The sequence below is a fragment of the Maniola jurtina genome, chromosome 4, assembly GCF_905333055.1.
Source record: "Maniola jurtina chromosome 4, ilManJurt1.1, whole genome shotgun sequence".
Taxonomy (NCBI): Eukaryota; Metazoa; Arthropoda; class Insecta; order Lepidoptera; family Nymphalidae; genus Maniola; species Maniola jurtina.
The window spans coordinates 14,036,374-14,058,002 of NC_060032.1; the positions used below are offsets into that span (position 1 = coordinate 14,036,374).

Below are 21,629 nucleotides of genomic sequence, written 5' to 3' on the forward strand. Positions count from 1 at the left end.
TCATTGAAAATGCTATCTTATTCTTTTGAAATATACTTAACAAACCACACATACGTTAGTACCTATCTACATTGCATCCGTGCGAAGCCGGGGCGGGTCGCTAGCAATAAAATAAAAAATCTAACTAAACCCACGAGACCTCCAGTCAATTACCTACATTATAATCTAGGTGTAGGTATCAAGCGGATATAAGGCGTTCGTCTAATATCCCCGGGGCACGCTGACCTAATTTTTCTCGTTTAGCTTCAGTAATAAGGCCCTGTATAAAATTATGGCCGACACATTTCTCAATACCCCGCGGCTTTTATGTGTTTTCGTACATTAAGGCTCTTTACGCATTGCATCCGATCCAAAGTACCTAACCGTAGCAGTAGCCCAACCCTATCCGCGGAATGAAATAATTAGTATAGCGGTCTTTCTTTTACGAAATCCCATACAAATGATAGAGACAAAAATCTCAGTAGGCGTTAACCATTTTGAGTCGCTAACCGATCACAAACACGTTTTCAAAGACATTCTAAACTCAATTAGTGATTGGTTGGTAACTCACGATAGTTATAAGCGTCCACTGAGATTTTTGCCTGTATGCGCTATAATAACTCCTATCCGCGGATATACCACTTAGTACAAATAATAAAACTAATCTCTGGCCGTAGGTCTACTATAATATCTCTATGAGGTTGAGATATGATTTATATTAATTTTTTTTTTTAATTTATAAATCTACTGCGCAACCAGTTTCGTTTTCGTAAAATTCGGATAGTATTTAGTGCGCAACCCGTTTGTTTCGTTTTCATAAAATCAGTCTTTCAAAATTCGGTTTTAGTGCGTACCTACCCCTCATACAAATAATACTTGTTACTTTATTTTTTTTTTATTCGGGTGGGATGCAGTGCGTAAGAGACGTCGACCTCTTATAAGGGGCGTCGGGGGTCCGAACCTCTAACTTTTCAGAGTTATGTGCGTTTCAAGTAATTGAATGCTTGCACTTGCTCTAATGATGAAAGAAAACATCTTGAGGAAACCTGCATGCCTGAAAGTTTCCCATAAAGTTCTCAAAGGTGTGTAAAGTCTGCCAATCCATTCTTGGCTTGCATGGTGAACGACGGCCAAAACCCAAGGTTTCTCTCTCTGGGGTGCTCAGTTGATGATGATGATGATGACACACAGACAAACGCGTCTTCATCTTCATGCTGTATAGTAAGAGTTTATTCTATATCATTTTGATTGGGTAAATAAACACTTTTTAGGAATGTACAAGAAAACAACAATAATAACTACTAAATTTTTAATTGCATCCAACAAGTTATTCTTAAGCTTTTTTAATTCTTTAGGATCCTTATAACTTAATATAAACTAAAAACAAAAAGGCAACACACTTTCTCCACCTTTCATTTGCACGCCAGTTACAAAAATATGTAAGGGCCATAACAGACCCGATGCTTTCAGCATCAGCGATCGGCGATTCACTTGCTTTTCGCAGTTTGCTCCACTCCGCGCACATACAATCTCCAGTCGCAGCGATCAAGTCGATTTCATTTATACAGCGATCGAAAGCAGAAAATCATCAAACGCGATGCAGCATCGAAACAATCGCTGAATCGCGCGATTGTAATGCAGCGATTGAACACAGAAAGTTGTCACGAAATCGCCGTTGCTAAAAGCATCGCGTCTGCTATGGCCCTAATATAGTAATAACAAAGAAAGGAAAAAATCACACATTCAAAGGTTGATTGATTAAGTGTATCTTTAGATATGAAATAACATTTCGTCTGACTGTCTGTTACACTAAGTAAACCTTAAGTAAAACTATGTATTCACAAAGCCAAAGGCCAAGGCTCTCAATATGGAGCCAATTTTTTTTTTTGTAAAACGCTGTCTGTGCGTGTGTTTCCTGGAACAAACCAAAATAATATAATTATGTATTCTTTTCATTTTTTTCTCGTAAAGTAAACATTTAGAAACACCTTATACAGGTCAACTAACAATGTGCAAATTAAAATGTAAGGTAAAACTGCTTTAAAAATTATTTAAAGTTAATTCATACAATCGCGTATCATTGAGTAACACCCCTAGAAAGCGACTTAGCACTTCCTTCCCATACAACCATTGATCTATATTAATATAGATGACAGGTCACAAATAAAATGTTGTCGCTCAAGTGACCACATTTACACACATCTGTACAAGGTGTATCTGTGAAATAGCTCTTTTTAATTTTCATGGTGACCATTTTTAAATTTTTTATTATTTGTTGTTACGCCGGCAATATACGTTATGAGAAAATTTCAACGCTCTACTTATTAACGGTTCACGAGATACAGCCTACTGACCGACGGACGGACTGACAACGCAGGCTTAGTAATAGTAATGACCTAACCCCACGCGGACAAAGTCGCGGGCAACAGCTAATAACAGATATTTTTTTTTTTTTTTTAAATTATAGACTAGCGCTTGGCTGCAATCAGACCTGCTAGCAAGTGATGATGCAGCCTAAGATGGAGCGCGCTTGCCTAGAAGTTGCCTATTCACTCTTGACTTGAAAGTACCCATATTATAGGTGGAAGGGAAAACTGACGCCGGAAGGGCGTTCCATATCCTAGCGGTTCAAATTAGGAAAGAGGAAGCAAATCGTTTCGTACGTATTCGAGGAATTTCGACTACGTACGGATGCAGACCTTGACGATGCCAAAATATACAAACCTACCAATCAGTATTACGTGTCACTCTTCCAGAGCTTTATGGTCTTGTCGTTTTCGAGCGCCGCGGACGCGATGATGTTCTCGGTGGGGTGGCACGCCGTGCACAGCACTGTGTCGGTGTGGCCGGACAGCCGCTGTACTATCTCTTTCGACTGCAGGTTCCATATGTACACCAGGTTGTCCTCTGAGCCCGATACTATCCACTGTTGAATAAAGTACAATTTGTATCACATGAAAATATATATGTAGCTGGATATTAAAGTAAATGGAGCTCAAGAAATCAGAAGACAAATCATAAAGGAGAATTATATCTTTGTGATGCGACACGTTATTTTACGGTAAACGCTCAGCTGTATACCTCAATTATGACTTGATTGTGGGTTGGAACATTTTTCGTAAAAAAAATTATGTGAAATTAACAAACAATAATTGTGACCAACTGGGCTAGTACTTTGGAAGTGGGTAAATGCATATGGCAACTTCCAATAAAGGGGACTTACTCAATGGAATGTATTATGCATACAATCTGAAACAGGACTTGCCATGTATTTTGCTTTATGTGCCAACTGTCATATCAATAGACGCGTAATATCAGTTTAAAATTATATGAAAATATTGTTAGGTTTTGTAATGACGATTCACAATACAGGTCACTCAACTACAGCATCAAAAAGTGAAGATAGTAATTGTGTTAGAAAATGTATAAAAATAAAAATTATTATAAGTGTTATTCTCAGCTTGCAGCTAACCACTTATGGTTTAAAATGGGTTCTTAGGTCGAGATTTATAGAGTGCACTTTGACTTTGTTCAGACTTAAGACACAGTTAAAACCGCGCCATGCCGCTGGTATAAATCTGTCACGTTTTAACTGAAACTTAAGTCTACGCAAAGTCAAAGTGTGCTCTATAGATTTCAACCTTAGAGTAAATCCGCACTGCAAATTTTCACCGCACGATTTTTCTCACAGAATTCTATGAAATATTATATGAAGCCGCACGCGCTCACGAAAAAAACGGGCGTACCGCTTCATACACTTTCTGTATCTCACAGAATTCTGCGGAAAAATCGCTCTGTGAATTTTCGTACTCTAAATAATAACTTAGCTCTCATAAGAAATTAAATACTTTTATTAATATTACCTTTCCACCAGTGACGCTGAAATTGGCGAAAATGCAATACTTTTCGTTCTTGTGCCCTGTGTACGTCTTGAGACATTTGCCTCTGCTGTAGTCCCAGAGCTTCAATGTGTTGTCCAGAGTAGCAGCGAGGATGTACTTGCCGTTGGGAGAGAACTTTACAAAGGACACTGGTGGGTTGTCGTCGTCTATGAGTGTTTTTAGGCACTGTCCGGAGGCTGTGTCCCAGATTCGACTAAAATAGACACAAGTGTTAATTAAAAATATATAACACCCCCAAAAAGTGAAGGTTACAGTAACTGGAAAAGAGCTGATAACTTTCAAACAGCTAAACCAATTTTCTTGCATTCTTTCGTTTTCATAATTTCGTTTCTCATTCTTTTCTCTCGATCAAGCCACCTTTCAAACAAAAAAAAACTAAATTAAAATTGGTTCATTAGTTTAGGAGCTACGATGCCACAGATTTATTTGAAGTTATTCATCTATGTGGCCAATCAAAAGAATTACTGAGATAATGATGTAGCATCAAATTTGGCAATCAGGAAAAAGAGATGTAATTCAAATGCCATTCATCTGTCCATTCATTTATTTTACTTTTGGCTGCACAAGCTACTGCTTGGTTAAGCTAAGTTTGCACCTCGCGTCGATTACGTCACACTGACGTTTAGGTACGGTGTGCGAACCGTACTGACGCGACAAGACGACCGCGGGGAGGTGAGTGGGTAAGTGGGGGAGGCGCCGCATTCCAGCGAGGTGCAAACTTAGCGCGACCGAGTTATAGCAATGACCGATTTAATTTTTTATAACAATCAACTTAACTATATAATAATTGGCAGTCCGTGGGAATTGCTACCAGGAGTGTTAACTGAAATTAATTTTAGGTTCGAAAATTTAAATTTCATAATTTGTAAACTACACCAACTAACAGTTTAGATTTCGCGTCTATCGGCACTTCGAGGGCTATTAACATAAGCATGTGTGTGACGCGACCCCAAAGTTTTTACCCATCCCAAAACTACCCAATGAACCTAAAGAAATTTTCACTTCAATAAAAAAAAAAAAAAAACAATTTATTAATGATTTAACAACTCACCATAGACCATCATAACTTGAGGATACAATGAGGCTTCCGTCTCTGTTGAAATGCACCGCTGATACTGGATCTGAATGTGCTGGTAACGTTTTCAAACATTTACCTGCAACCAATACAGTTTGAAACTTAGTTTTGATCTACCTGTTTGGGATGAATTATCAAAAAAAAAAATGAAACTGATGATAGTTAAAGCCTCAATTTCTCATAAAATGATGACACAGGTCACAAGTCACAGGCAAAATGTATAACCATAACCAACTCCCTTAGGCAATATTCCCACTCAATTTTAATGGGGATTTCAAGGGGCGGATCAACAAACTTCTGTAAGACCGACAATGCATCCACAGTTCCTCTGTTGTTGCAATTGCTCATGGTCGGCGGTGATTTCTTGACATCAGGTGACCTGCCTGCTTGATTGCTCACTATTTTTATCACAAAAAGGTATTAATATGGGGCTTAGAGCCTCCATAGCTCAACGGTTGAGGAGCGGACTGAATTCCGAAAGGTCGGCGTTTCAAACCCCATCTGTTGCACTATTGTCGTACCCACTCCTGGCACAAGCTTTACGCTAATTGGATCGGAAAGGGGAGTATTAGTCATGATTAGCATGGTTAATATTCTTTTTTTCAAAAAAGAAAAAGAAAGAATATGCATTGTGTGCTTTGGGTACCACTCTACAAAACTGGCAATATTAACGGCGTAGAAGTACAAACTGAAAATGTGACTGCATAAGTGCAGATAAAAATGCATTGTTTCAATGCCATTTTTCATTTTTTAATATTAGTATATTTAAGATATTATTTACCTGTTCGTACATCCCATATTCGAACGCTTTCATCAAAACTTCCAGATACTATAAGATTACTCTGTGGGTTGAAATTGCAACAAAACACGTAGTTACTGTGACCTTTCAGCGTCTTCAAACATTTGCCAGAACTTAACTCCCAGACCTAGAAATAAAAGTTTTTTTTAATGCAACATAGACTTACGCTTGATGACAATTATGGCTAATGAAAGCAATGATGAGGTCTAAATTGGAGCCTAGAAGATGCCTATTCACTCTGCCTTGAAGTTACCTAAGTTACTATGTGGCAGCAAACACGGACACTTGTTCCAGACCTTAGTGGTTTGTATCAGACAAACGTTGAACAATTCGTGAAAATTTGTACATGGAATAATAAACCTCTTTTTTTATTCAATGACTAGCTGACGCCCGCGACTTTGTCCGCGTGAATTTAGGTTTTTCGAAATCCCGTGGGAACTCTTTGGTTTTCCGGGATAAAAATGTGCTAATTCAGGATATTATCCATCTCCATTTCGAATTTCAGCCAAATCCGTCCAGTGGTTTTTGCGTGAAGGAGTAACAAACATACACACACACACACACACACATACAAACTTTCGCCTTTATAATATTAGTGTGATATGTTAGCCCTTGATTGCTAACTCAGCTAGTAGCTGTAGCCACAGAACAGAGATTTTATTTTAACCAACAATTACAGTACAAAATATTGACATCAATATTTGATTGTTTTCAGCTTAACTACATAAAAAGCTTATTTGTTATTATTCATTGAAAATTTACATATTTCTGGCCTTATCTAGTAAGGTGTTAATATATCAAGTAGGATGTTATCTTTAGACGCTTATCAGTTGCCCTAGATGTAAACATCCTAATCAGAGCACACTGAATTATCTTATATGTATAGAGATAATAGAGTTCAATTGCCGTGAGAAATAACTCAAGATATTTTTGACCTGACCCATTAACCAGTATACTAAGATGCATACTATCAGTACTGTAACTAAAGGCATAATTATTTAAATTAGCCCTTTTTCACTAGATTGTTGTAATGATCATCAAAAAATGGTATTTATAAGAATCGGTCAAGTGCGAGTCGGGCTCGCACACGAAGTGTTCTGTACCATCCAGTGATATACTAATTCTATATCAATGGTAATGATATGGTGCCATTGTTCAAAAAATATCATGTTATTTTTTTTCATTTTCATTATGGAAATTTTTATTGTTTGTTGTTGTAGTGGCACCAGAAATAGACATTCTATAAAAATTTTAACTCTGACTATTACGGCTCACAAGATACAGCTCACTGACACACAGATGGACGGACAGATGGACAGACAGAAGGACGGATAGCGGAGGCATAGTAATAGGCATAATCCAATTGACATCCTTCGATTCCCTTTTAGAGAACCCTAAAAAGTGAGTCAGGGCATGTTGGTTTCTTCAAGGATATCTTATCACTTTTTATGCAAATCGGTCAGTTTTTGTATCGATAAGTTAAGAATAGTTTATATTTACACATTTAGGAAACAGGCCTTTGTTCTTCTACACTAAAGTTTGAATGTAGGAGGTAATTCCGAAACTACTCATTCAATTTCAAAAATTCTTTTGATAGTGAGATTCACATTATACCCAGTGCTATTATTAGACCATAAATTATATCACACGAACAAAGTTTCAGGCAAATGCTAGTGAAGGTTAGTTACAAAATTACACCTTTATAAAACAGGCCTTTGTTCTTTTCAAATCATTTTTATAATATATACTATTTTCTATTTTAGTAATTTACTTTAACTATTATTATATCTCATTAAAATACCCTTAACATAACCAAAACATAACTTATCAAGGTTACTAAAACGTAACTAAGACTTAGTAAAAAATTCACATTTTATGATAATGTTATGCAAACCTTTAAAAACCCTCAAGCCTGTCAAATATTGTTTTAAAAGACTTAGATTAAATAAAGGAAACATGCTAGGAAATGAAAAAATAAGCTAATTACCTACTAGTACAAATCAGTGTCGAAAAATGCAAAAGTCACACTTTTTCAGTACTGAAAATATGATGTCAACAGCTTACATAAGCCACAGCGTTAAATAAAATAAGTAGATAACAGACAGCACAGTTCGCATTAATTAGGGAACTCCTAACAAAACATCCCTGGCAGGCGCCAAATGTTTGTAATCTATACTAATAAATAAAATTGGAGTGTCTGTCTGTAATTTCGAAATAACTACCGCATATTAAGGTCATATGGTTATTTGAACGATACTATAACCGAATCACACGTTTTTTAAATTTTTGTCTGTCTGTCTGTCTGTCTGTCTGTTTGAAAAGGCTAATCTTGGGAACGGCTGAACCGATTTTGACGGGATTTTCACCGACAAGTAGAGAATTGACCAGGGAGTAACATAGGCTACTTTTTTAACCGACTTTCAAAAAGGGAGTTGTGTTTTTCTACCTATGTACACCGAAATCTCCGAGATTTCTGAACCGATTTGCGTCATTTCTTTTTTAATCGATAGAGGAACTTTGCGACATTGTTTCATAAAAAAATTGGAGTCCAACTCCTCAATCCTGATGCTGCAGGGGATCTGACCAATCCACGCGGGCGAAGCTGCGGGCATCAGCTAGTGTACTACTAAATTTAAAGATGTAACCCTATTTCTTCGTCTTAGATAGGATTAAGTAATTAGATAAGTATAAGATCACTAACATTAGTTTTAAGGTGTGTTATTACTAACAATTATGATTAATTTTATGGTCGAAGTAAAGGATTTTATTTTTATTTTTTATTTATTTTCCTATAATTTCATGTTACCATAGCCTAATATAGTTGATTCAAGATCAAACAGAGAGTTCCCCCACTCTCACTCTGGCTGACGTTGAAGAAAATAATGCAACGGGCACAGTTGAATTAAACACTTATGTGGACAAAAATCAGCAAAATGCCGGTAATGAAAAAAATACATTGTTTGTGTTTCCTACATCTGGTTTCATCAGTTTAACTAAGTAGAGAACCAGTGTATTTTTAACCAACTTCGAGGAGGTTATCAATTCTTCGGAATCTTTATTTTTATATATTAATGATTACATTCAAAGCTATACCTTTAAAGTTTTGTCATCACTAGCACTGACAATCAGCCGGCTGTCGGAGGACCATGCAACGTCACTGATGCCCATCTTGTGTCCGGATATAGTCTTCTCAAATTTGCCATCATAAGCTCCCCACACTTTAATGAGTTTGTCAGCAGCTGAAAATGAATACAAACTTTTTTGATGATGTTTGTCTATCTGAGGTGTTATAACTGTTTTCAGGGTTCTATATCTCTAGAGAAAAATGGAACCCGCACAGGATTATTTTTCTTTGTCTATCTGTCTGGTCATGTCTGTCAAGACTCATCAAAGGTATTAAACCCTATAGGGTTCTTCCCGTTGACCTAAAATCATGTTGATTTTAAGCCTGCTTAACTTTTTAGGGCTTTATTTTTTTAGGATTTTTAAAATTATGTACTTAAAATTATTTAAACACACTTGTAACTTAAGATAAAATATACAAAACAAACTGTTCAATTAAGTTTCTAATTAGTACTTTATCATGGCATTCTGGTTATTCAGCACTAATAAAAACTATTCCATTAAGGCATGCCTAAAAGTAGTGTTATGAGTGTCAACTATGTAACATTATGGGTTCAACTTAGCGGTAATATAGCTAGCTTATTATCACTTCACTGGTGTAAATAAGTGTAACTCCGTTAATAGTTTGAATAACTAACTATGTCTTATAACAAAATTTCAAATCCAAATATTGTATTAGGTCACATACATACAAACAATATGTAAATCAATTGTCAATTTTTAACTTTTTAGGTCATACCATTGCAACATTTAAGCCAAATTATCAAAAAAAAGGTGTCTGTCACAGCTAGATTCTCAATCAATTCAAAAAATAAGCAATAACAGCTACTTTATGCAAATAAGACTAGATATAGACTACTTTTACTAAAATTAAATGAGTTTGTATTTTAAAGAATTAGTAGATACATAATTACAGAATAAATTATTCAATTACACTTGAGCAGCACAAAAGAATATTTTTACACCTTGCCATAGTTACTATTATTAAACAATGCTATCTGGTAGAAAAGGTCAGAATGCTATGTAGGATTTAACTTTGTCTCCATCTTATGCAGATATGTATTTTTATTTTACCAGACTACAGAAAAGCCGAAAGGAAGGGTTATGATTTTAGCAGTCTATTTTTATTTGAACAAAACCTTTGATATGGTATGAGAGGGTTTAAAAACAACACAATGGCCTGCTTGCTATGTAATATGCTATTTATACTCACAGGAGCTCGCAAGCCATTCTCCATTTGGGCTGAATTTAACCGACGACACAGCCTTCGTGTGCCCCGCGAGTGTGAACTTTAATGTGTAGTTCGGCTTCTGAAAATCATTATCAAAATTAGCGCCAAATCGCACGTGCTCCAAACTACAAGTTACATAAACATGTGCGAGCCGCCAGATTGATGCAAAACGGCATAATATTAGGCAATGCTGTGAAATACTTACCGCTACTGACGACTTGTTAGACTGAGAGGAACTTTGTGATAACGAATTTGAACCGGATAAATTAGTAGATGGCCCGCCGTGAGTTTGGTGTGCGGTAGGATGGCCAGGCCCGGGTCCTAGCGGCACCATGTTTCAACTTTCGACGCACTTCTCGTAACTTTGTTGGTCACCCAAAACAGTCACTAATACTCACTGGAGGCGAACCTAAATACAACTTTTCGGAAGAGTAATCACAGCACTTGTCACTCACTAACAAAGTTTCATTTAATTCAACGTAGATTTTCAAGTAACATTCTAAATCCGAGCGTCTCAATGCGTGCATTTCGCGAAGAACGAACAGTGTTACCAACCTAGCAATTCGACAAAAAATTCCCTCCGCGTTCCTCTCATTTGCCTCCGCCTACCAGCATGACGTCATTTATTATTTATGGTTGCCGTTGTAATGGTGCATCTATATGGTACATGTAGCCTTATGTTAGCCCGCGTATTAATTTGTGAGCCCGCGCAAGTTGAGGTATAATAATACTAACTGTGCTGAATCTACTTTGTAGTCTGCTGTGTGGTGAAAGCTTATTTTACACCCGAAAGCCGGCGCCAGATGCTTGCGGCAAAGAACAAATGGCAAGTCACACGCTTGCATGCCGTTTGTCACAAGCGATGTGTGGATTGGCAGGTGTCAAATGTTTTGAGGCAGGCAGCCCTAAAGTAGCCCTGTTTTCCTTTGATTTTGCGTCACTGACCTAACGTCGATTTAGGATCAAACCCGGAGTTCCCTCAATCTAGTTAAGTTCACTCTGACGAGAGTGTAGTCGAGCTGTCGATAATTCAAGACTATCATATTTTTTAAGTATGGCAAGAAAGTTTGACCGGTTGACCCTTTTGACACTACAAGGTCAATTTCAATTTTGTCAGTGAAAATCAGAAAAGCCGAAAACGTAAAAAAATTACATTTCCAACAGTTCCTTCTCGCCGATTTTATAAATTAAATTGTTTTTCCTAATAACTGAGCATAATAAATAAAGTATGGCTCTCAATAAACTCAGTATTGATGCCCTTAACTTGGGTGGGAAACGGGTATTGATGAGGTAAGTTTAATTTAAAGTTTTAATAAAACTCAAAGAATATGTCGCAAGTCTCTCAAAAATCTTTTATATTTTTAGAGTGGATTTCAACGTACCTCTAAAAGAAGGAGTAATCACCAACAACCAACGCATAGTAGCTGCCCTGGATACAGTTAAATATGCACTGGACAAGGGTGCCAAATCTGTGGTTCTGATGTCGCATCTCGGAAGACCGGATGGTCGAGCAAATAAAAAATACACGCTTAAGCCGGTCTCTCATGAGCTTATAAAGTTATTAAATAGGTAAAGGTACTATATTATGTTTCATTTATAAATTAAACATACAGTACAGAATTCTCTTTATTCAGATTTACTTTTGATTCTTAAAATTTTTCGTAGTGAAATTCTGTTATCATATTATACTGCAACAAACAAATTATATCTACATATGGTTCAATTCGTAAAAATCCTCGAAGTAAGTAAAGTGCATAATTTTTTCCCTGCTCCATTATAGGATGAGTCACCATCAATTTGATGTAAGTACCTACTTATGTAATTTAAAAAAAAGTTGATTTTCTTGCTGTGAAATTTTAACTAGGGTTTCAGGACCAGCTCTTCTACCGCCTTTAAATGAAATTGATGGTGACTCATTCTATAGCAACTCCTTTTTTCCCCTGCAATAATCTGCAATCAGTGGCAACTATAAGCAGATGTGTCTTATATGTTTTACTTTTACTGTGATGTGTAAATATGACATCTTCTATTTTCTTACTTATTCTTTGCTGGGATTCAATCAATTTATACACTTATTCATGCTTATGTTTAATTCACTTTTCATTGAATCTGAATACAAATATTTTAGAGACGTAATATTCCTTCCTGACTGTGTGGGACCAGAAATAGAAGCGGCCTGTGCAGACCCACCAGTAGGAACTATCATATTACTGGAAAACTTGCGCTTTCACATTGAAGAGGAAGGCAAAGGAGTTGATATAAATGGAGCCAAGGTTAAGGCAGATCCTGAGAAAGTTAAGGCCTTCAGGGCTAGCCTGAGGAAGCTAGGAGATGTTTACATTAACGATGCTTTTGGTAAGATATTTTTAATTATTGCATTATAATATGCCCAACTTTACTAAAAACTAAAAGTAGATGACTCTCTAGAATATAGAAGAATGTTTGAATCATATACTTGAATTTACCACTGGTACAGCATTCCGAACCACTGGTAAATTATTTGACGATTCAAAAGCACTTGTAAAAGTTTATTTGAATAAAAATCTATTCTATTCTATTCATAAATTTTTATAAGGCATCAATAATGATAAACTCAATAAAATAGTGCATATCCATACTTATCCATTCCAATATCAAAAATGCAAAAGTGTGTCTGTCTGTCTGTCGGCTAGCTTTTGACAGTCCAACAGTTTAACTGATTTTGATGAAATTTAGTACAGAGTTAGTTTACATCTTGGGAAAGGACAAAAGCTACTTTTTATCCTGGAAAATCCAAGAGCTCCCATGGAATTTTCAAAACCTAAATCCACACGGAAAACATCTAGTATAGTATATTTTCTCTGCAGCATATAATATGATAGTTTAGTATTTTGCTAGACTCTTTAGCCTTAATGTTGTTATTCTAGTTACAAATCTGTCTGATAATAATTTTATAAGTACAATAGTTACTGTATGGGTCACTACTGATAAACATGTTAAATCAAAGAATTTCTACATTATGAAGTTTAAATTGTTTATATATGAATCCAAAAGAATATGTATTATGAATATTGCTTCAGGCACAGCCCACAGAGCTCATAGCTCTATGATGGGTGAGGGTTTCGAGCAAAGAGCCAGTGGATTTTTACTCAAAAAGGAGCTTCAGTACTTTGCCAAAGCGCTTCATGAACCAGAAAGGTAAAAATGTTCAAATCATATTGTTGAATATTCAAATTAAATTATTTAATAATGAAATAATTTTAGTATGGATTTAATCCAAGATTTATATTCCTCTTAGCTGTAAGCCTGTATATACCTCATGTAACAAATAAAAGACCAGTCAAGTGTGAGTTGGATTTGCTCACAAAGGTTCTGTACCATTGTACAAGATTTTTTTTTTTGTGATGTAACCATGAGTTTACAGTTTTCAGAATGTTTCCTTTACTTGTGCTATGATACATTATTGACATGACATACGTGCCTATTTTAATGAAATTTGACAGGTTCTAGGTCATTGGGAAGTACCCTATAGGTTTTGATTCCTTTGGCAGGTCTTGATAGACAGGAAAGACAGACAGACACACAGACTGACAGACCTTTTTTTCTCTGGAAATACCAAGAATTAATTTATTTCTATTACAGGCCATTCCTTGCCATACTTGGTGGTGCCAAAGTGGCAGACAAAATCCTTCTTATTGAGAACTTATTGGACAAAGTCAATGAGATGATAATTGGAGGTGGTATGGCTTATACTTTCTTGAAAGAAACTAAGGGCATGCCAGTAAGTATACTTACTTTTTTTTATATAAAATTTTATTAAGAACTAGCTGACGCCCGCAGCTTCGCCCGCGTGGATTGGTCAGATCCCCTGCAGCATCAGGATTGAGGAGTTGGAATCCAAATTTTGTATGAAACAATGTAGCAAAATTCCTCTATCGATTAAAAAAGAAATCACGCAAAACGGTTCAGAAATCTCGGAGATTTCGGTGTACATAGGTAGAAAAATACAACTCCCTTTTTGAAAGTCGGTTAAAAAAGTAACCTATGTTACACCCTGGTCAATCCTCTATTTGTCTGTGAAAATCCCGTCAAAATCGGTTCAGCCGTTCCAAAGATCAGCCTTTTCAAACAGACAGACAGACAGACAGACAAAAATTTTAAAACCGGGTGATTCAGTTATGGTATCGTTCAAATACCCCTATGAGCTTAATATGAGGTAGTTATTTCGAAATTACAGGCAGACACTTCAATTTTATTTATTAGTATAGATGTGAATTTGAATAAGACCAAAATAAAATTACTAAAGTGCAATGTGCTACTACAGTAGGGAGTGGAGTACCAAACCTGCTGAGGTATCTTTCTTCATATTCAAGCTCAGCTTAGTTCTATTTTGTACAAATGGTGACAACTCAAGGCACTGGGCGCCCTTTCAGTCTCTTCTTTTTTTAACCCCCGACCCAAAAAGAGGGGTGTTATAAGTTTGACGTGTGTATCTGTGTATCTGTGTGTCTGTGTATCTGTGTATCTGTGTATCTGTCTGTGGCATCGTAGCGCCTAAACGAATGAACCGATTTTAATTTACTTTTTTTTGTTTGAAAGGTGGCTTGATCGAGAGTGTTCTTAGCTATAATCCAAAATAATTGGTTCAGCCGTTTAAAAGTTATCAGCTATTTTCTAGTTTTCTTGTAGAAAAGAAGGTTAGATAACCCTTAGGTTCATAATATTCAAGTGTCAATTGACAAATGTCAAGCTGTCAAGATGGACGTTGCCTAGATATACATAATTATTTATTTGAAAATGATTTGTCGGGGGTGTTGAAAATTTTTAATTTACACTTGTTGTTTATAATAAATTAAACCACATTTCAAATAAAATAAAGTTGAATTGAAGGTAAGGAAAATAAAGCTGAGTTGTTGCTAAAAAAATATGTTGCACCTCAACTTCACTCAACTATGTAAATGTGTGTTGCACCTTATTCAGTTAACAAAACATTCTTTCTGATATTATATTTGTTTCAGATTGGCAACTCTTTGTATGATGCTGAGGGTGCTAAAATTGTTACCAAATTGCTAGAAAAAGCAGTTAAGAATAATGTTAAAGTTCACTTGCCTGTAGATTTCATAACGGCTGACAAGTTTGATGAAAATGCCCAGGTAATGACCCCTCTCTATAAATTAATTATTAAAAAGCATTGTTATTGACCATAATTTTTATCGAATATCTACAAGTAAATTAACAAGCTTATAGTTATGGGCCATAATAATAGAAAATCATGGGTGGAGTTTTGAGCTGATTACACATTTTGATCACCAACAAAATTTAAAAAAAAAACATTCAAAATGCAATTAGATTTCGTTTGTGATTGGATGGTGGCTCAAAATGATTAGCGTACACTGTGATTTTTAACCCCCGACCCAAAAAGAGGGGTGTTATAAGTTTGACGTGTGTATCTGTGTATCTGTGTGTCTGTGTATCTGTGTATCTGTGTATCTGTGTGTCTGTGTATCTGTCTGTGGCATCGTAGCGCCTAAACGAATGAACTGATTTTAATTTAGTTTTTTTTGTTTGAAAGGTGGCTTGATCGAGAGTGTTCTTAGCTATAATCTAAAAAAATTGGTTCAGCCGTTTAAGAGTTATCAGCTCTTTTCTAGTTTTCTTGTAGACAAGAAGGTTAGATAACCGTTAGGTTCATAATATTATGTCAATTGACAAATGTCAAGCTGTCAAGATGGACGTTGCCTAAATACATAATTATTTATTTGAAAATGATCATAAAATGATGTTTTGGAAAACTCAAATACTTTGGATCGTCGGGGGTGTTATAAATTTTTAATTTACACTTGTAGTTTATTATCTCTATCATTTGTATGGGATTACGTAACAGAGAGAGCACTATACTAACTTCTTTCCGCAGATAGAGTGTATAGTTAGACCAGATAGTCCAAATAGCCATGATAGTAACTGGTAGATCAGTAGATTTTTAGGGTTCCGTACCTCAATCGGAAAAATAGAACCACTTTTTAGTCTGTCTGTCCGTCCTGACCTAATGTCGGAAAAACTACCTTAGTATGGAACCCTCGATGCGCGAGTTTGACTGGCACTTGGCGAGTTTTTTTTTTTGACAGACCACCAATTTAGATTAGAAATTGCTTACAACACACTAAGCCACAGTGTATAGTTAATTTTGTGAAAGTGTCTGAAACAACAAAGGATTTTTTTTTGTTACAAGGCTGGAACAGCTGATGTTGAAAGTGGTATTCCTGAAGGCTGGATGGGTTTGGACGTTGGACCTAAATCTAGGGAGCTCTTTGCTGATCCTATTGCGAGAGCTAAAGTTATTGTATGGAATGGGTAAGATGTAACTCCAATCTTCGATACTTAATATTATAAATAGAAAGAATATGAATTTTTGAGTTTGCGTCTATGTGGAAGGTAATCTCTGTAAACATACTAATAAATCGTGAAAGAATTCCTACTTTCAACTATAGGTAACAGATTGAGATGGTAATCGGGGTATGGAGCGGGAGGATTACCCGCACGTCACCCGCACTCTCCTGCAGCGGTTTAGCGCGGGGGGTGTGCAGGGCGTCCCCACCTCGGTTGACATCTTAACCTATCGCGCACTATAGGTGCCACGCCACTGCACCTATTTTGATTGGTTAGTGACTCAAAATGGAGAATGCTCACTGAGTTTTGTCTCTGTCATTTGTATGGGAGACTAAGAGAGAGAGTCCTAGACTAACTTTTTTCCATAGATAGATTATAATGCAGTTATTGAATCTTTTATTTTCGATTATACATACGTAATATTTCCTAACAGACCAGCTGGAGTGTTTGAGTTCGAGAAGTTCGCGGGCGGCACACGGGCTATTATGGACGGTGTTGTGAAGGCAACTGCCAACGGGACTATCACTATTATTGGTATGTATATTATCAGTTTTTAGGGTTCCTTATTTCCAGAGAAAAAAAGGAACCCTTATAGGATAACTTCGTTATCTGACTGTCTGTCTGTTTGTCTGTTGTTTCTGTCAATACAAGGGAATCAAAACCTTTAGGATACTAATGAGTTGCCTGACAGCTTTGATAGTTCTAAGTTAAAGTGATTTTGTGGAGTAGTGATAGTAAATAATACTCAGATGAGTTTGTAGTGGACTCTTCTCAGACCTGGGCGCGTTTGGAACCCTCGTTTTAAGTTTTAAGTTTACGTAGTTAACTATCACCATCACATCATTATCTTACAAATTCCATAATTGACAATCAATGATACCCAATTTGAATAAATGATTTGAGTATGAATTGTAAAATCTGCCTTTATCTATTCATTCTTTATCGATAGAGTGCAAATTTTTAATAGGCTCACCTGTTTAAAAAAAAACGCTAATCTTAAACCACTCTAAGCTCCATTTGGTTGGTTCTATTATTTTGTACGGTTTCGTACTAAACTAATACTATATTGTCATTAGGTGGTGGCGATACGGCGACGTGTTGTGCCAAATGGGGCACGGAAGACAAAGTGTCCCACGTCTCTACTGGAGGAGGCGCGTCTCTTGAATTGCTTGAAGGTAAGTTTGACCACCGCTGCAAGCATAACACAGTGAAATTTTAGTGGTTTTAGAGCAGTGGCTATGTGAATCGCCTTAAGCAGTACTATCCATTTTGAACATTATATTGACCCTAGTCTTAAAATAAAACAAAAATGGAATTGAGAAATTATTGTTTGGAAAAATTCGTGAACCAGTAGTAGTATTTCACCGCGTCGCTCCATCCTGCTCTGTCTCAGAACAGCGCGGACGTCACGTGCCTCTCGTATTCGCCGTCCACTACTTATCCACCGTCCAATACTTAATCCAAAAAAAATGTGCCTATTTTCCTAAAAAAAAAAACAAGTGTAGTCGATAGTACTGTTTAGGGCGATTCACTTAGCCTTGGCTCTAAAACCACTAAAATTTCACCGTGTATACCAATTTTATGCGAACTGAAACCAACGCCAATTTTATACGAACTGAAACCAACACCAATTTTTTCCATTTACGCCATTACCATATTTTCTGAACAGAATTGTTTTGATTTTTTTTTAAACATTTTGTTGTTTAGTTGAAATTCAAGTAGCTCAAGGATCAGCCCTTGTGCTTAATGTTCTGAATCATTGTCTTTGTTGACCCTTTGAACATACCAGACGAACGAATGTACAACACTTTGTACTTATACTACCTGACGCTTCGCCAGGGTGTTTCTAAAACTTATTTCTCAATGGGAGTCTAGGAGAAAACTCACTTGCAAATTGTCCAGTGCCGAGACCGATCGGTTGAAGCTGTTGATATTTTAGTCAGAGGCATAACGCATACCTGAGGAGGTTCCTGCGGTAGTGGAGCGGTGCGGGAGGGGTGTGATGACGTGACGCGAGAGCTCAGTGATTTGTCAACTTGTGACCACTGTCACCCTCCCGCACCGCTCCACTACCGCAGGAGTCTACTTGCTTATGTGCTATATCTATAGTCTATCCTTTTAAATGTATAGAAGATGTGCAAGTTAATAAATTTTGGGAAAAGATATTTAATCATATTCATGCACAGCAAGCTGCTATAAATTCACCGAAAGTCCAAACTTTCGTAACAAATTTGCACAATCATAACGGAAAGTTTTGAGCAATAAGTCGCTTTCATACTTGCTATACGAAATGAAAACTCGAGTCGTTCAAAAAGTTATAACATTGCGGATACGTGCACGGATTTTTTGATCCCTCGACACGAAAAGATGAAATATCTCTATCTATCAATATTATACCATGATATGCGATGTTGCGGCCCTTTTTTGAGAAAATTTTGATGGTATTGACAGGATCGCAATATATACGGATATTCTTGAAATCATGGGTTTATTCAAGGATTGGACCAACGAATTCCTGAAAGGCCGGCAACGCATCGGTGGTACCTCTCTGGTGCTGCAAATGTTCATGGACAGTGATAATCACTTGACACCAAGTGACCCGCCTGCTTGGTTGCTCGCAATTTTTTATAAAAAATACAAAAAAAAAACCTGCGATCCAAGAATCGCGATACGGTATTGATAACATAATATTATAATACCCCGTTTTGGTATGTTTAAAGCATCTCTCAAACGGATAGGCAGATTTCAACGTTTTTAAATAATTAATAATCAAAAATAATTGAGGGCGGATGTAGGTACCTACTCGGAAATTTTAGTTTTATGAAAATGTGTTAATCCATTAAAATATTAGTTTTTCCAATCGGTGAGGAGCAGTCTCTTTAAATAAAAAATAATACTTCAGTAAAAATATTTTCTACGCCAATTTTTTTACGATTCACAAGATACAGTCCGCTGACAGACAGACAGACAAGCAGATCACAGGGACGGACGGTGGAGGATTAATAATAGAGTCCCTTTGGCATTCTTCGGGTACAGAAGTCTAAAATGGCGTATATTTTCATTGCTATAATTATTATTGCAGCATAACGAATCGACGGAAAGTCCGCAAAGGCGATAATCATAAATATTGCGACGCCGTTAGCCGTACAATGCGGCGTTGATTGCGAGCCGTATGCACGAAATTGCACTCAATTTTGCCTTTGAAATTATTGAAATGAATATTTATTACCTATGTTGTTTTCAAGAGTTGAAAACTGTATCCGATGTTTTGTACCTCAAATGGAAATAAAAGAAGTCGGTGTTTAGGGTTCCGTACCCGGAGGGTGCCAACGGTACCCTATTAACCTTCCGCTGTCCGTCTGTCTGTACACAAAAAAAAATTCAAAAGAAAAATAAAACCGACTTCAAAAACCACAAACACTAAAAAGTAAAAAATAAGTTTTGTTTAGCTACACGTGTGATGTACCTAGGTATGAAGTCGAGCGAGCATATTAAAACAAAATTAGAAATCGAAGAGTGAAGCTCGCCCGACTTCATACCTAGGTACATTACACGTGTAGCTAAAAAAAACTTATTTTTAACTTTTTTGTGTTTGTGGTTTTTGAAGTCGGTTTTATTTTTCTTTTGAAATTTTTTTATTTCACAATTTTTAGTGGCCCCACTGTACTATAATATACTATGCCCAGTCAAAACCCTACTGTTTACTAAGCTATTACACTGATCGCGAGTAATTTGCTCTTATCCATTGAGGAGTTCTGTTCTCCATCTCCGAAGATATTCATCAGATCTTCACCAAATTTATATGGGACCACCTGCACAGTATACCCTTTCAAACAAAAAAAAATCCAAATCGGTCCAGGGGTCTTTGAGTAATCGGGGAACATACATAAAAAAAAAAGAATCCGACGAATTGAGAACCTTCTCCTTTTTTGGAAGTCGGTTAAAAAGCAGTACCTATACAAAAAAAAAAGACTCAGATACTCTAAATTTAGAGAAAGACATCAGAATCGACGGCATTGCATACATGTAGTCGTATGTATTTGTACTAATACGTAATGTTACTACGTAATGTTGTCAAATACTAAATATCATATTATTATTATTTACAGGTAAAGTGCTTCCTGGCGTAGCAGCTTTATCCGACGCATAATATGCAAATAAATAAGCGAGATTACAAATTGTTCTTAGTATAATATTTCATATCGCTTTTCTATGTTTAGGAGTACCTACATAAATTATTGTAACTAGAGAAGTTGTAGTTGGATGAAAATGTTAACTGTGTCATATTATTATGATTCGAATAGCGTTATTTATTGAGTGTTAAGAATAAATGTTGCGTAATCTATTATATTCCAAGTCTTTTAATTCTATCACATTTATTATAGTTTTATAAGTGGCGACGTTTTAAAAATAAAAATTAATAGGTACAATAAGTAAATACCAGATAAGGGCATTACCCCTTTTGTCTGTAGGGTAAGAGGAAAGGAAAAATAAGACTAGTAAAATTCCATGCTATCTATGGATAGCATGGAATTTTACTAGTCTTATTTTTCCTTTCCTTTTATTTAGTATGCTAAATACTAATATTATACTTATATGGATATACGAAAGTGTCTCGAAGTTTTCACGGCTCACCATTGAACCGATTTTGACAAACTTTGGTATAGTGATAGCTGGCATCCTGGACATTAGTAAGTATACTTGCTACTCCGAAAAATCTAACTACTTTTGTTACATAAAACAACTGACGCGCCCGGCAAAGAAAACTGAAAAGTCCTAACAAACTAGCAGATAAGGGATAAGAGCAGTAAAGTTCGCGCCCGCGTCAAAAAAGCCCTAACAAACTCAGTCTGATAAGGGCAGTAAACTGTAAAGTCAGCCGAGGGCAGTAAAGTCAATCGCGTCGCTCTTCACATTAAACCTTGATGGTAACGAATACCCCGATGTCCCTTTGTACCCTACCTGTTAGCTGCGTTCCTATTGGAAAACATCGCGTAATATCTATCGATCTACTCAACGCGCAAGCGTGCTTTCATAAAATTCCCAATCTTCCTAAAACAAAGCAAATCTTTTGCATGTTTAACGTTATACAATTTTTTTTAAAGAGTTGATCGTCTTATTATATGATTGATAGGGCCTGACTCCTGGATCGAT

At 36.4% G+C, this 21,629-nt stretch overlaps 2 protein-coding genes across 2 annotated transcripts; one reads left to right on the top strand and one right to left on the bottom strand.

The window, feature by feature from the left end:
- Positions 1 to 1,868: 1,868 nt before the first annotated feature.
- LOC123864252 (WD repeat-containing protein 5) lies at positions 1,869 to 10,696 on the bottom strand. The gene is made up of 8 exons (XM_045904549.1): positions 10,315 to 10,696; positions 10,092 to 10,188; positions 8,849 to 8,994; positions 5,738 to 5,882; positions 4,933 to 5,035; positions 3,843 to 4,074; positions 2,708 to 2,905; positions 1,869 to 1,894 (listed from the first exon to the last, which is right to left on the bottom strand). The coding sequence occupies exons 1-7, from the start codon at positions 10,441 to 10,443 to the stop codon at positions 2,717 to 2,719; spliced, it is 1,041 nt and encodes a 346-aa protein (XP_045760505.1). The 5' UTR covers positions 10,444 to 10,696; the 3' UTR covers positions 1,869 to 1,894; positions 2,708 to 2,716.
- Positions 10,697 to 11,153: 457 nt separating this feature from the next.
- LOC123864142 (phosphoglycerate kinase) lies at positions 11,154 to 20,627 on the top strand. The gene is made up of 10 exons (XM_045904414.1): positions 11,154 to 11,399; positions 11,475 to 11,678; positions 12,238 to 12,464; positions 13,169 to 13,286; positions 13,731 to 13,869; positions 15,107 to 15,241; positions 16,318 to 16,439; positions 16,909 to 17,009; positions 17,552 to 17,650; positions 20,585 to 20,627. The coding sequence occupies exons 1-10, from the start codon at positions 11,338 to 11,340 to the stop codon at positions 20,623 to 20,625; spliced, it is 1,248 nt and encodes a 415-aa protein (XP_045760370.1). The 5' UTR covers positions 11,154 to 11,337; the 3' UTR covers positions 20,626 to 20,627.
- Positions 20,628 to 21,629: the final 1,002 nt, after the last annotated feature.

Bases quoted from the DNA above. Each gene is read 5' to 3' on its own strand.
- LOC123864252 (XM_045904549.1), bottom strand. From the start codon at position 10,443: ATGGTGCCGCTAGGACCCGGGCCTGGCCATCCTACCGCACACCAAACT. The intron at 5,883-8,848 runs GTATAGCTTTGA...TTTTATTTCTAG, and splicing joins GTGATGACAAAACTTTAAAG to GTCTGGGAGTTAAGTTCTGG. The intron at 5,036-5,737 runs GTAAATAATATC...TATTGGTTGCAG, and splicing joins AATATGGGATGTACGAACAG to GTAAATGTTTGAAAACGTTA.
- LOC123864142 (XM_045904414.1), top strand. From the start codon at position 11,338: ATGGCTCTCAATAAACTCAGTATTGATGCCCTTAACTTGGGTGGGAAA. The intron at 11,400-11,474 runs GTAAGTTTAATT...TTATATTTTTAG, and splicing joins GGGAAACGGGTATTGATGAG to AGTGGATTTCAACGTACCTC. The intron at 13,870-15,106 runs GTAAGTATACTT...TATTTGTTTCAG, and splicing joins AAGAAACTAAGGGCATGCCA to ATTGGCAACTCTTTGTATGA.